General features: G+C 28.0%; 1 protein-coding gene across 2 annotated transcripts in view; it reads left to right on the top strand.

The window, feature by feature from the left end:
- The window catches only part of LOC129958855 (neuropeptide F receptor-like), a 269,316-nt gene extending 262,068 nt beyond the window's left edge, over positions 1-7,248 (top strand). Inside the window, exons 5-6 of one of the 2 annotated variants that reach the window (XM_056071576.1) lie at positions 1,491-2,633; positions 6,265-7,248. In XM_056071576.1, the coding sequence (XP_055927551.1) occupies positions 1,493-2,633; positions 6,265-6,284 (1,161 nt within the window). In that variant the 5' untranslated portion in view covers positions 1,491-1,492 and the 3' untranslated portion in view covers positions 6,285-7,248. Of the gene's footprint in view, positions 1-1,490; positions 2,769-6,264 lie in introns of those variants that run through there. The other variant, XM_056071575.1, reaches the window with a different exon arrangement.
- Positions 7,249-12,607: the final 5,359 nt, after the last annotated feature.

Consider the following 12,607-nt stretch of genomic DNA (forward strand, 5'->3'; position numbering starts at 1 on the left):
CAGAATCCGTTATTAAAAATATTAGAACATGGCACCATCCGATTGTGAATTTCTGAGAATAAAATAAATAAATAATGGGAAATAATTTTATTTGCAATTCACTGTTAGATGGCGCCAGATGTATGCAATAAAATTTAATCTAAATTACTCCATTACTCATTGCTTAAATTCTCAAAATATTAAAACATAACTGTGATAGAAAATACAGAATCATGAAAATTTCAGAACTGCAGGGTGTCAGGTAATGAGTGAAAAATCAATTGCAGAACTCTTTCCTTTCACTCCTAAAACAAGTCAAGTTAAATAAAATTATTTAATGAATTGCCAGGGGAGCAAACAATAAAAGGACTTGAAAGTTTTGTGTGTGAAAAGGATAATGCTAGAATATCTTGGAGAGTTTGGACGAATTACCAAATTATCGTAGACTTTGGAAATCATAAAAGTTACTGTTATAAAATGAAATTTCAAATTCAATTACTTATTAATTCATTGTATTTCATAATATTTAGTGCTCTATTTATTATAAATATTATGGAAACCCATTTCTAATGCCTATTTACTCATTGCAAATTAGTAACTTAGTACTTATTTATCACTTTAGTAACGATTATTTAAATTACCTATTATAAATAAGCAACTTAAGTTCAATTGGCATTTTCCTTGCTATATCCAATTTTAATGTTGAACAAGGCAATTGGTTTACTTCATAAGTGTGTTTTGCAACAGATATTAATTGCTCTTAAAAAGCTAAATAATGCAAAAGAAAATCGACACTCAAACAATGTTCCTGCAATTAATTTTTTTTTTCTTTTTGGTTATTATTTTATAATTGTTAATAATTTTTGAAAACAATGTCTTCACAAATACGCATTAAATCAATTCTGATAAATTAATATTGTGTCAAATAAGTAATTAAAAAGACAATCTAAACACTTTATATTGAAGCTTTTCAAGATATAACAATCCAAAATACTATCCTGAAGCATTGGTTATTTTTTCATGACTGTTCAAGGCAAAAGTAATATTATTTTGCATTTAGTCATTTTAATATTAACAGGCAATTTCCTCACAAATATTCAATAGTTAGCAATGTTATTACAATAATAAAATACTTTTAAAGAAATTCTGATCAATTTGAAGAAATCTAACTATTATGAAATGTTTATTTTTCGAATTTCATTAAAAACCTTTTTTATAAAACTCTATCGATATGTTATTTAATAGATGTAATATTTTCAAATTTTTCTGCTCACTTATGAAAAATACGTCTAATAAATAATAATAATTAAATTTTAAAACATCGTTGCTAAAATGAGAGAGAAATCCGATTTTTGAATTATTTTATTAAATGCTTATTTCAAATTAATGTCAGAAAAGGTTGAATGCTTTTTAGGGAAAGATAATTTGATTTTTTTAATTGTTGTTTTTTAACTTTAAACAGAAAAATGGTATCAAATATATCTTTCAAATAAAATTTTCATTATTTTCAGATATGGAATCTGTGCCCTTGTTTGAAGATTATGTTCCTGATGAAGATGTGTTTATCCCTTTTGATTTCCCTGAGAATCTTAATGACAGCCTCCTCATGCAGGGTATCGGAAATTCAAGCGAGAACATCTCAAGAAGCAATCTGCTCAAGCGTCTTCAGCCCTACATGAACAACCGGGCTATTGATGACGGCCCTCTCATTGTTCTTTTGATTATTTACGTCATTCTTATTGTTGCTGGAGCTACGGGCAATGGATTAGTTTGCGCTGCTGTTGCAAGAAAACCTGCAATGCGAACAGCTCGCAACATTTTCATAATAAATCTTGCGATTTCCGATTTGATCTTATGTCTTTTTACGATGCCATTCTCTCTGGTTGAGATCATGATGAAATTCTGGCCACTTGGCGTTTTGCCCTGCAAATTGGTTGCTGGATTGCAAGCTACCAGCATTTTCGTGAGCACTATCAGCATCACAGCAATTGCTTTGGATCGATATAAAGTCATTGTCTATCCTACTCAGGAGACTTGTCGTCCCCTTCGTGTGTTTTTTACCATTTTCTGCATATGGCTCGTTGCACTGTTACTGGCATCTCCTTTGTTCGTTTTCAGAACGGTTGTTCATTTCCCAGTAAATCTTCCTTGGTTGAAATCAGTGAACTATTGCATTGAACGCTGGCCTATTCAACATGGCCGTGGATTTTATTCTGCTTTCTCTATGGTGTTTCAGTACTTGCTCCCTATTTTCATTGTCAGTATGGCTTATGCTCGTATCTGTCGTAAACTCGAATGTCGAATGAATAACAAGGGTACTGCACTTCAGGAGAAGCATGAACGGGATAAGAAACGCGTAAGGAAGACTAATGTTCTTCTGGTTTCCATTGCTCTCATCTTTGGTTTCAGTTGGTTGCCTCTGAATATCTTAAATGTTGTTGCTGATTTCTTCTACCCGTTCAATGAAAATGCGACTTTCCGCATTGTCTTCGCTTGCTGCCACATGGCCGGTATGAGTTCTGCTTGCTCCAACCCTCTTCTGTATGGATGGTTGAATGAAAATTTTAAGAAAGAGTTCAAAGAGATCTTTGCTAAATGCTTTAAATCACCACCTCAACCACCCCAACCAAGAAGATCAAATACCAGAGTTGAAGGTACTGAATCATTCGTACTTTATACTAAAAATCAAACAAACAACACGAATCATTCCAACAATCACCCAACTCGTGCTGATACCACAGTTATAGATGGTGTTGGTGTCCGTACAATTAAATAACTTGAAATGCATGAATTTGTACTGGATGAACGATACAACATCATTATTATTTTTTTATTTTTGGTGCACAAAACCGTTGATATTGTTGTCTGAACATTATACTGCATGTTTCATGGTTTGAAAATTTGACCTTTTATAAAAATTTGTTTGTGTATGTTTCGTACGTAATTGTTTTGTAAACCATTATTTTAAGTGTTTCTATTTTTTCTAATTTTCAATAACTTTGATGTAAGGAAAGATTTGAAGAATGTATAAACTTATCAGTTAAGCTGCACGTTTATTTCATTTGATGGAAGCACTTTTTTTTCTAAATTAATGAATTGAAAAGAAATACATTATTCATTTTTTTTATCCGCATGAACGTGAAAATATTCATTTAAAAAAAAATATGTTTAAAACTTAATTCGACATCATATCCTCAAATATTTGTGCCCTATCCTACTGTCTCATATGTGTTATCCACAAGAATTCTGTTGCTGCATGCATATGTGTATAAACAATAATTTAAGCCCAATTGTATTTATTTGTTTCAGTCACAATTTGGTGACTGGTATGCATGTTGATTTTGATTGTTCATATCTTGTTTCATTTGATTGTTCACCATTTTCGTATTTTATTGCAAACAGAGTGTATTAAAACTGAAATATACAATTTCGTATTATAAAATTGTATGTTGTTATGTTTCCCATGTAAATGGTATTTTAAATCGAATAAGTTTGTTACAATTAAAATAGCACTATGGAAAATTGATCTCAGTATATACAAAAATCGGCGAAAATCAATTATTTGTTTATCTTAAAATTGCTTTCTATTATTACTATGATTAAGATGAGCGTTTCTTCTTTTCTGATGTGAGAAATTTTATTAGCTCAAGACATGTTTAATAACTGTGTATTTTCAACTATTTTAAGACCTTGTAATTTCAAATTAGAGGAATTTGAAAGGTAATTTTTCATATTATTTATTTAAACATTTTAGTAAATTACCTTATTTCACTGAAATGCATTAATGAATGCAACAGTAAGGTAAGTAATGTATAAAAATTGCTATAAGAATAAAGCGCAAACCGCTTCGAAAGCAAAATGAATTTTAATTTAATTTTTTAGTCCTTTAAGAAAGATAAGAGTAATCAATTGATATCTATTTCAAGATGATATGTTATTTGTTTCTAGTAATCTACTTTATAATGACAATTTCGTCTTCATAAAATAATAAAAGGAATTTTTAATGCTTAAACTTTTATTAGATATCTTTCTTGTTTAAAAAGACAGAAATATTGCTTATTTATTAAATTAAAAATGTATAATTCGGAAAGTAAATAAAAAAAAAAGTCTTCTGTTTTCGAATATTTTCAATTAATGTGAGCAAGTAGAAGTAATTAAAATGATATTTATATTATTTAATTATTTATTCATTAATTTTAATAAGATTTGATATTCTATTTAAGTTATAAATTAATCATTTGATATTTATTCATTAGCAATTTATTTTTTTAAAAAAAATACGATACAATGTAACTGTAATATTCTACCTTATGTTCAGGCCATTGTTGGTCTTAAATTTTCGAAAGTCGTTAAATTTTAAATAATATGGAGACATTTATGCTATATTATAATTATATATTTAATTGGTATATTATTAAACTATATAATTTAACTGAAAGTGCAGTTCTATAAGTCATGGATTACTGTAAATGCGGCTTACAGATAACTGCATTATTCATAAAATATATTCAATATATTATCAATAATTCTTAAAGTCTTAGACCTGAATGATGCACTATACAATACAGAGTATCCGAACATTTTCGGATATCCATGTTTTTCTGATTTCATCCGGGAAGATTCAGTGAATTATCTTTGAGCTTCGAAATGTAAAATTATGTAAAAACTATATTTGAACTTACACAGTTATCTCTCAGCGAAGATTCGGTCACCTGTGTATTTAAGTGATTGAACAAAACTGCTGAATAAGAAAAGGATTATGGCTCACCCCGTAATCTAGAAAGTGGAAAATGATCTTAAATTATCAACGCTTATTTTACTTAGCAATACTTATTTACATTTGCGTAAAAATATCACATGTTTATGGGAAGATATAAATTTCTTCAAAGTAAATTCAACCAGAATATATCAATCTTATAGATATATGACAAAGTAATTCCAAAATATTTTATTGAAAGGTTAAATGAATTCTATAAATACTGAAAGAAACATGAGAATTATTATTCAATAAATTCTAACTACATATGCACGGAATATAGCATATATATATTTGTTTTCATAATTTCAAAGCAAGCAAAATCTTTTTCATAATTTCAAATTAATGTTCCATGTAATTTTCATTATATGGACTAACTTATGTGGAAATTATAGTTGAATAGCATTAAGATTCAGAAAGATACTGGCTTTCAGGGAGGAAATTTTAGTTGCTTTCGAAAGTAAATTAACAAAGATAATAATTTTTTTATAAATTAAGATAGAGATTTTAGGGCGAATTGGAAGTTCCAATTTATCTCAGAGGTGTTGAGAATTTTTGTTGACCTGCTCCAAGTCAAGATCTTAGTTCCATATAACACTTACGGAATTAAATGAAATGTAGACTATAACCACAGACACACACTACAAAAAGTCACATCATTTTGTTTTACAACAATGACTTACAGTTCCAGCAGAAATCATTTTATTTCAAAAATCAGTGGATAGCTTTTCTCAAAAAGAAGTAGCCATCATGTCAGCAAAAAATGGTCCCATTTCATGTTAATAAATGACACATTTTCTGGATAAACAAAGTATTAAGAGGTAGAAATATTTTTTTATCGTGTAATTCAAGATGCACAGTGATAGAAATCTAATATTTGTGCAACTAATGATGAAAGATTTTTTATTATTTATACCTAATTTACTGAAATTTATGTTAAGTACTTAATTATAAATCTAAAGAAATATTTAGTATATTTCCGTCCTTTTATAGAATTTAATATAGTTTCTCGAATAATTTAGTTTAAAAAATATCAATATGTGGAAAAAAAAACCTTGTCATTAACTTTTCTGAAAAAACAACAGGAATTTAGCTTACTTTAATGCTGATATTTTTCGGAATCCTAATATTATTCAGCTGGGCTTTTATATAAGTTGGCTCATATATCTGGCTTTCAAATTAGGAAAAAAATATGCCGTATTTTGTGCATGCGTAGTTACATTTTATTTTAAAAATTACTTATATTTCCTTGAATATTAATTCCCTCCAAACATCATTTTTTTGTATAATCAAAGCTCTAAGATAATTCATCCAACCTCTCGTGAGAAATTCGGAAAAATACTTAAACCCGAAATTGTCTGGATAATTTTGATGGCATAGTTTATGCAATGTGTGGCAAAGTAAGTGTGCATGCTTTAGTTTTTCTCATTTGTTGGGAAAATATTTCATTTGACTAAGTGAATTAATAATAAATAATATAGTACAAAAAGAAACTTTTAAAAAGTTTTTTTTTCTTTTACACATTTCAGGTTTTGTTCCTGGAATCTAAAGAAACAGTTAAGCGAAGTATGCAAATGCACTTCGTGCAACTGTTTTACATTCCTTGAAAGTCCTGGTCGTCTCAAACTTCAAAAATGTCCTCAACTTCATAACTGGTCCTTATTTGCATTCCAAAAGATGTCAATAGTTCCATTCGCGATTTCCCTTCATCTACAATAGCTATCAGTGATATTAACGGTAGAAAATCAAGAATAAGCTGTCAGAAATATAGTTGGAATTTCTCAACTGGTTAAGTTGCTTCAAAAAATCTTTATGGAACTCTTGTTAAATTTTAAAAAATCCATCAGCTCACTATTTATGGATTTTACCCATCAAAAGTTAACGGTTCAATCGTTCTTTCGTCTTTCAAACGTTCGCTCACAAGTCAACCTATATAACTACAGTCCATAAAGGTTAAGTATTCATAAGTATTATTCATGATACAATCTTCAGATTTATTTTATAAAATAATCGTATAAAATAATAAATGGATTTTAAAGCAACAGAATATCCAAACCTTAAATTCAGCTGATTGCTTATGTGTTGAAACATATAAGCAATCACCAATACCAATCAATAGTGTTATGCATGGAGTGGTAAGATTTTATCAATATTAGGCAATCATTAAATAGATTTTTAAAAAAGAACAAGTTTGTTTTCAAAACAATAGCATACATGTAATTTTTACATACTCGCCCTTTATCAAAAAAGAAAAAAAAATTACTCGATTAACATTTAAATGCTCTTTATTATTTTCACAACGCATTCGAAATTTATCTAACATGCAGGCACTAATGTAGTAAAAACCAAAATCTTTTGAAAAAATGCCCTACCGTTTTGATTATGAAATGTGTAATTAATGTAGACGAGTATTCTTTTTTATCATATATGATTTAACATTTTGAAATGTGCAATTAATGTAGTCGAGTATTCTTTTTTATCATATATGATTTAACATTTTGCATACATTATTTCATTAGATGTCTTTAGCGAATTATAGTAGTGTAATTTTTTATTAAAAATTAATTTAGTTTGATTCTTAAGCACTTACATTAACACGTTTCTACTTGAGCTTATTTCAACTTAGTTAACTTGAAGAAGCTCAACACACTGAGCACCTCTCATGCTTTGATACGTTACTGTAATTTTTTTCCTTGCTTTGTGATATTCAATTAATATTTTACCAATATACATTCATTTTGCGGGAATTTCATTTATATTCTACCAATTTGTATTTACTTTGTAGTATTTCATCATACCCTAGCAATATATATTTATTTTGTAGTATTCCATCGATATTCTATCAATATGTATTTACTTTGTAGTATTTCATTGATATTCGACCAGTATATATTTACTTTGTAGTGTTTCTTTGATATTCGACCAGTATATATTTACTTTGTAGTGTTTCTTTGATATTCTACCAATATATATATATATACATTCTGTGGTGTTTTATTGATATTCTACTAATATATATACATATATATATATATATATATACATATCTAGAAATATTTATGTGCAAAATTTGTAATCGTGTGTTTTGTTTTCTAATTCAAGTGGTTTTTCAATTAGGCATATTTATGTTTATGGTATGGTGAAATATGTCTTGTGGGAAAGTATCTGTGTAATCGATGTATACTTCTATTTAAAACATCACTATTCAATCTGCACTATAAAATGTACTATTATAACTATTTCTATATCACTTCAGTGTATTTCAGGATTTGTGTATTTTGATATACTGGACTCGTTATCAGCTCTAGATGAATAATTACCGTTAAAACATTGTATGCGAAAAACTTATAGAAACAATGTTCATTGTAATGATAATTAGACAAAAGAAGTGGAGAGATATCGTATTGAAAACGTTAGTCACTTGGACGAGTTTATTGCATTTTATTCATAATTGTATTCATGAATAATTATTAAAACTAAGGACCTATTTGAATTTTTTAATCTCTTAACAGTCACCACTTGAGCAACGAAATTAAATACAATTTTACTTATAGCACAATTTAGGTCAAAAATACCTGTATCTATTCTAAAACTTGACTTCATCTGTAATGCATATGTGAAGGTTACGATTATTTCAAAAAATTTCCTGAAAAAGAATATTTAACAGATAGTTTTAAGCTTAAATAATTAAATTAATAAATTGCCAGTTGTTCGTCGTATATGATAAAGTTTAAAAAAAGTTTAACCAATAATTTTTTTAAAATAGAGAATAATGTCATTGAAATAACTATGTAATGTTATTTCAATGACATTGCATAGTTATGCAATGTTATTTCAATGTTTGCAATGTTATTTCAATACATTGTTCAATAGTGCAATGTTATTTCAATGACATTGTGAGTTTTCCAGGTATCGAAGGATGAGTGGCAAAATTAGGAGCAGGAAAAATTGTCAGTGCAATATATTGTTCGCATATATACTAATATCTCTAATTATGTGGATATTATTTGAAGTCGTTGATTTTATTTTGCTGTTAATCTCTTTATTTATACTAAGCATGTGGAGAAAAATGCACACTGCTTTCAATATTTTTTTTTGATCTAATCTAAAAAAATAACCATGACCAAAAAGATAGATTAAGATCACACTGATAATTGCCTTGCTCTTAAAAGAAATTGCAGAACATGCTAATGACTAAACTTTCTGCGTCTGCAGATATTTCTCTCTAATACTATGCAGTTTTTATCTAAGGCCATAATTTGTAATTCGTTCAGCAAACAGGAATTGGCAATTTTCCTCAAACTTTAGACACCATAAAGCAACAAAAATAAGCTTTCCCCCAAAGTACGCCAAGTTGGATTGTTCTTCTATAAAGTCAAGCTTTCTATGTGTTTTTACACTTGAGGAAAGAGTTTTATTCTCTACCTGATTGAAGTGCAATAATTCTGATTTAGTGAACGATTAATATCCAGTTTTCTAATTAAATACAGTAAAATTCGCAGCTGTATTAGAAATGCAACTGCTTTTTTCATTTGAAGTTGCCAATTCAATTGTGATTGTTATACCAATTCATACAAGTTGCTAGTTTGGTGACAATAAGGCATTTAAGTATCATGATATTAATAATAGCAATTGACTTACAAATTGGTTTGATAATGCATCTAGGGTCTTTTCATGAGTCCAATGTATTAGCTTTAATGTTCTTCTGATGTATCTATTTAGGACTCTTTTTTGTGAAAATTAACCAGTGCAAAATTTGTGAATGTGAATTTTTGTTTTTAATTCATGTGCATTTTTCATTAGTTTAAATTCATGTTCGTGATGTGAACAAGTCAATGGCATGGTTAAAGTAATTGTTCAGTATGTGTATTTCACTTTAAAGATATTCAAATCTTCACTATGACACGTAAATTGATATTGTATTGATTATTATCTTTTTGTTTATAAACCATCTCAATGTTCATGTGTACACGTGTGTATTTTCGTGGTGAAATAAATGTAGCATAGAAAAATATTGTTTTTTTTTTGTGCGAATGGTAATAATGTTACAAAAATGGTACTGATTAATCAAATGATTGTTGAAATATCAAATTACAGACAGTTCGAAACTACACACAAAAATATCAAATTCGAGGAGATATACCAAATCATATAATATTTCAATAAGAAATGTATAGTCCAATCACAATAGTGAAAATGGTTAGATAACATCAAGATTAATGATATTATTTGTGGCCAATGTCAATAACCAATAAATGATGATTTGACAAGAGACAGGTTAGATAAATGCAGTCTGATGCTATTTTAGTCCTTAATGGTACACCATTTGCAAAGATTGCAGAGGAAATGTGTATTAGTACAACATCTGTACCACTCACAAGTAAAAGGATAAATTTAACTGTGCGTGTGATAAAGACAGATAATTTCTTAACTTTCCACACAAAAAGCTATATAAATCTGTCACGAATTTTTTTAAATAAAATTTTATGATAAGAATTCGAGAGGCTAAATTTTCTATTCAGTTTGCATTTCAGAATAGATATAAATTCCGGTCTAAAAATTCTGCTAAATTTTATTTCTGAAAAAGGTTTTTATTCATTTTAAATGTGGTTAAATTTGTAATAATTTTAAATTTTCATTTCCACATTCAAAATTTGGTACAAGTCGTCAATTGATGGAATTTTTTTTCAAAAATACATAACTACATTTAGGCACTATATCGAATTGTAAGCAAGTATTTTGAGAAATTCAGTTTAAGAATTCAAAACATATTTGGAATTTTAATATGAAAATTCTGATTAAGTGATATATAAAATAGCCAGAAAATTAACTGTTTTATTTAAAATTATTTTACCAGGCTAAATTGTACTATTATACTAAATTGGACAATTATAAAGATATAATAATGCTTTTTGAAAACTGAACACTATAAATTTCGCTACATAATTGAGGTTCAAAGAGAACATGTGCTGAAATAAACTTTTTTTTCTTTAAATAAAAAACGATGAGGATTCTATTATTTCGACATTTAAATAATGGATGTAAATGTAAGAATTAGGTTTGCCGATCATTATTTCGGAAAGAAAGCAGACGGAAATTCAGGTAAATGCGTAATTTCGTTACTTAGATTGACAATTAAGAGACTATTTTTAGACATAAATGCCGCGGTAAAGTTTTTACGAGATTAACTTTCCATTTTTTTATAATGAATGACCCTTCAATGGAGAGATATTAATACCGCATTAACGTTTTGATATTTGTATACAGATTACCGGATTTTTAAGTAATAGAAAGGCATATCATAAACTCATTTTTTCAGCTGGTTTTAAGAATATTGCACTTCCTAAATAGGAATGCAAAATTTATTTTAATAAATTTAAATTTGTTTCTTTTTCTCTTACAGAATAAAACCTGCACTTAATGTGCCATTTCAAGTTTTAAGGAGTTTAAAACTGAATGAAATCAAAATAGCTATAATGAGTAGTTAAAATATAAAATTGGTAACTCAATTTTAATTTTCTCTTTTAAATCTACATTGATATGTTGATGCTTTTCTTTGGGATCAGCTCAGTTTTAATCAATTCTTTACAGCTAAGAAAAATCAGATATGTTTCGAAAGTCTATTTTCCATTGTTTCTAATACAAGTAGTATTTTATATTCATTCATTCATTCAATAAAAAATTCAATTACTGAAATATGAAACCTATTATTCAACTATTATTTGTCTCGGAGACCAATACGAGTTGTTTCTATCACTTTTCTCAGAGACCAATAATAGTTGCTATTAGTATTTTTCTCAGAGACAATTGCATCTTGTTTGAAAATAATCTTGTGAAGATGAAAAAGCTATTTTTATTTCTTTTCCCATACTCTATTGAAATGATGTTTTAAAATGGACTCTTTAATTCTTCCCCGAATTTTTTCAATTCACCATTTGATGAGAGATTTAGGAAAAAGGATCAAACAATCTCCTATGTTTTTAAGATTTCGGAAAAATATAAAATAACTTTTAATATAAATATTTTTTTTTAATTAGAATCAATTACGAATACTTTTTAACTTCTCAGAAATTCTCTATATAGGTAAGTAAAAAATAATTGATGACAATTTTGGTCTTCTAAAACAGTATCTTTAAAAACAACATAAAAATAGATCAATTTACTATTCACTGAAAGGAACGGTCACAACTAAGAGCACAATTTACAATGACTTACATTACAGTACTTACATCACAAATTACAGATATAAAAGAAAACATATCTTCAAACTGACATTAGCATTATTACCGATGTTAAATTTTTAAGATATTTTTAACATACTTGTTGTATGATTTGGCTTAGAATTTCATTAGCATGACGTTGGTTTATTCGATATACTTTATAACCTTACACTTTTGATTACTACTAATAACAGTTGTTAGAGAATAAAGAGGTCTTATTAAACCATTGGAGAAATTACATGTACGTTATGAGAAAATTATACATACGTCTAAAGTCGGCCAAGAGAATAATAGAGGTTTTGTTGCATCACGAGTTCAATTATGATGGAGAATTTTTTCGGGGGGTGGAAGGGGTGGAGGGGGCTGTGCAATGATAAACCTCCAAATATATCTTTGTTTTGGCAGAAAAAGGAGATTTGCTTCTAAAATTGCACATTAGTCCTTTTTCCAATTAAATGAACTCCAATTATTATATTACGTTACTGTAAGAAGGAGTAAATAATAGGTAGATATACCATTTTTTTTAGCTTTATTGCAAGGTAAAATTTAATGAGTTTTTGAGCAGGTTCAACTAACACTCTTGTCATAAGTTTCGCATATTTTATAAATAAAAATTGAATTTTGTGCCCACACTTGTAAAATAAACATTCTT

Source organism: Argiope bruennichi, chromosome X1 (assembly GCF_947563725.1).
Source record: "Argiope bruennichi chromosome X1, qqArgBrue1.1, whole genome shotgun sequence".
In the NCBI taxonomy this organism is placed as follows: Eukaryota; Metazoa; Arthropoda; class Arachnida; order Araneae; family Araneidae; genus Argiope; species Argiope bruennichi.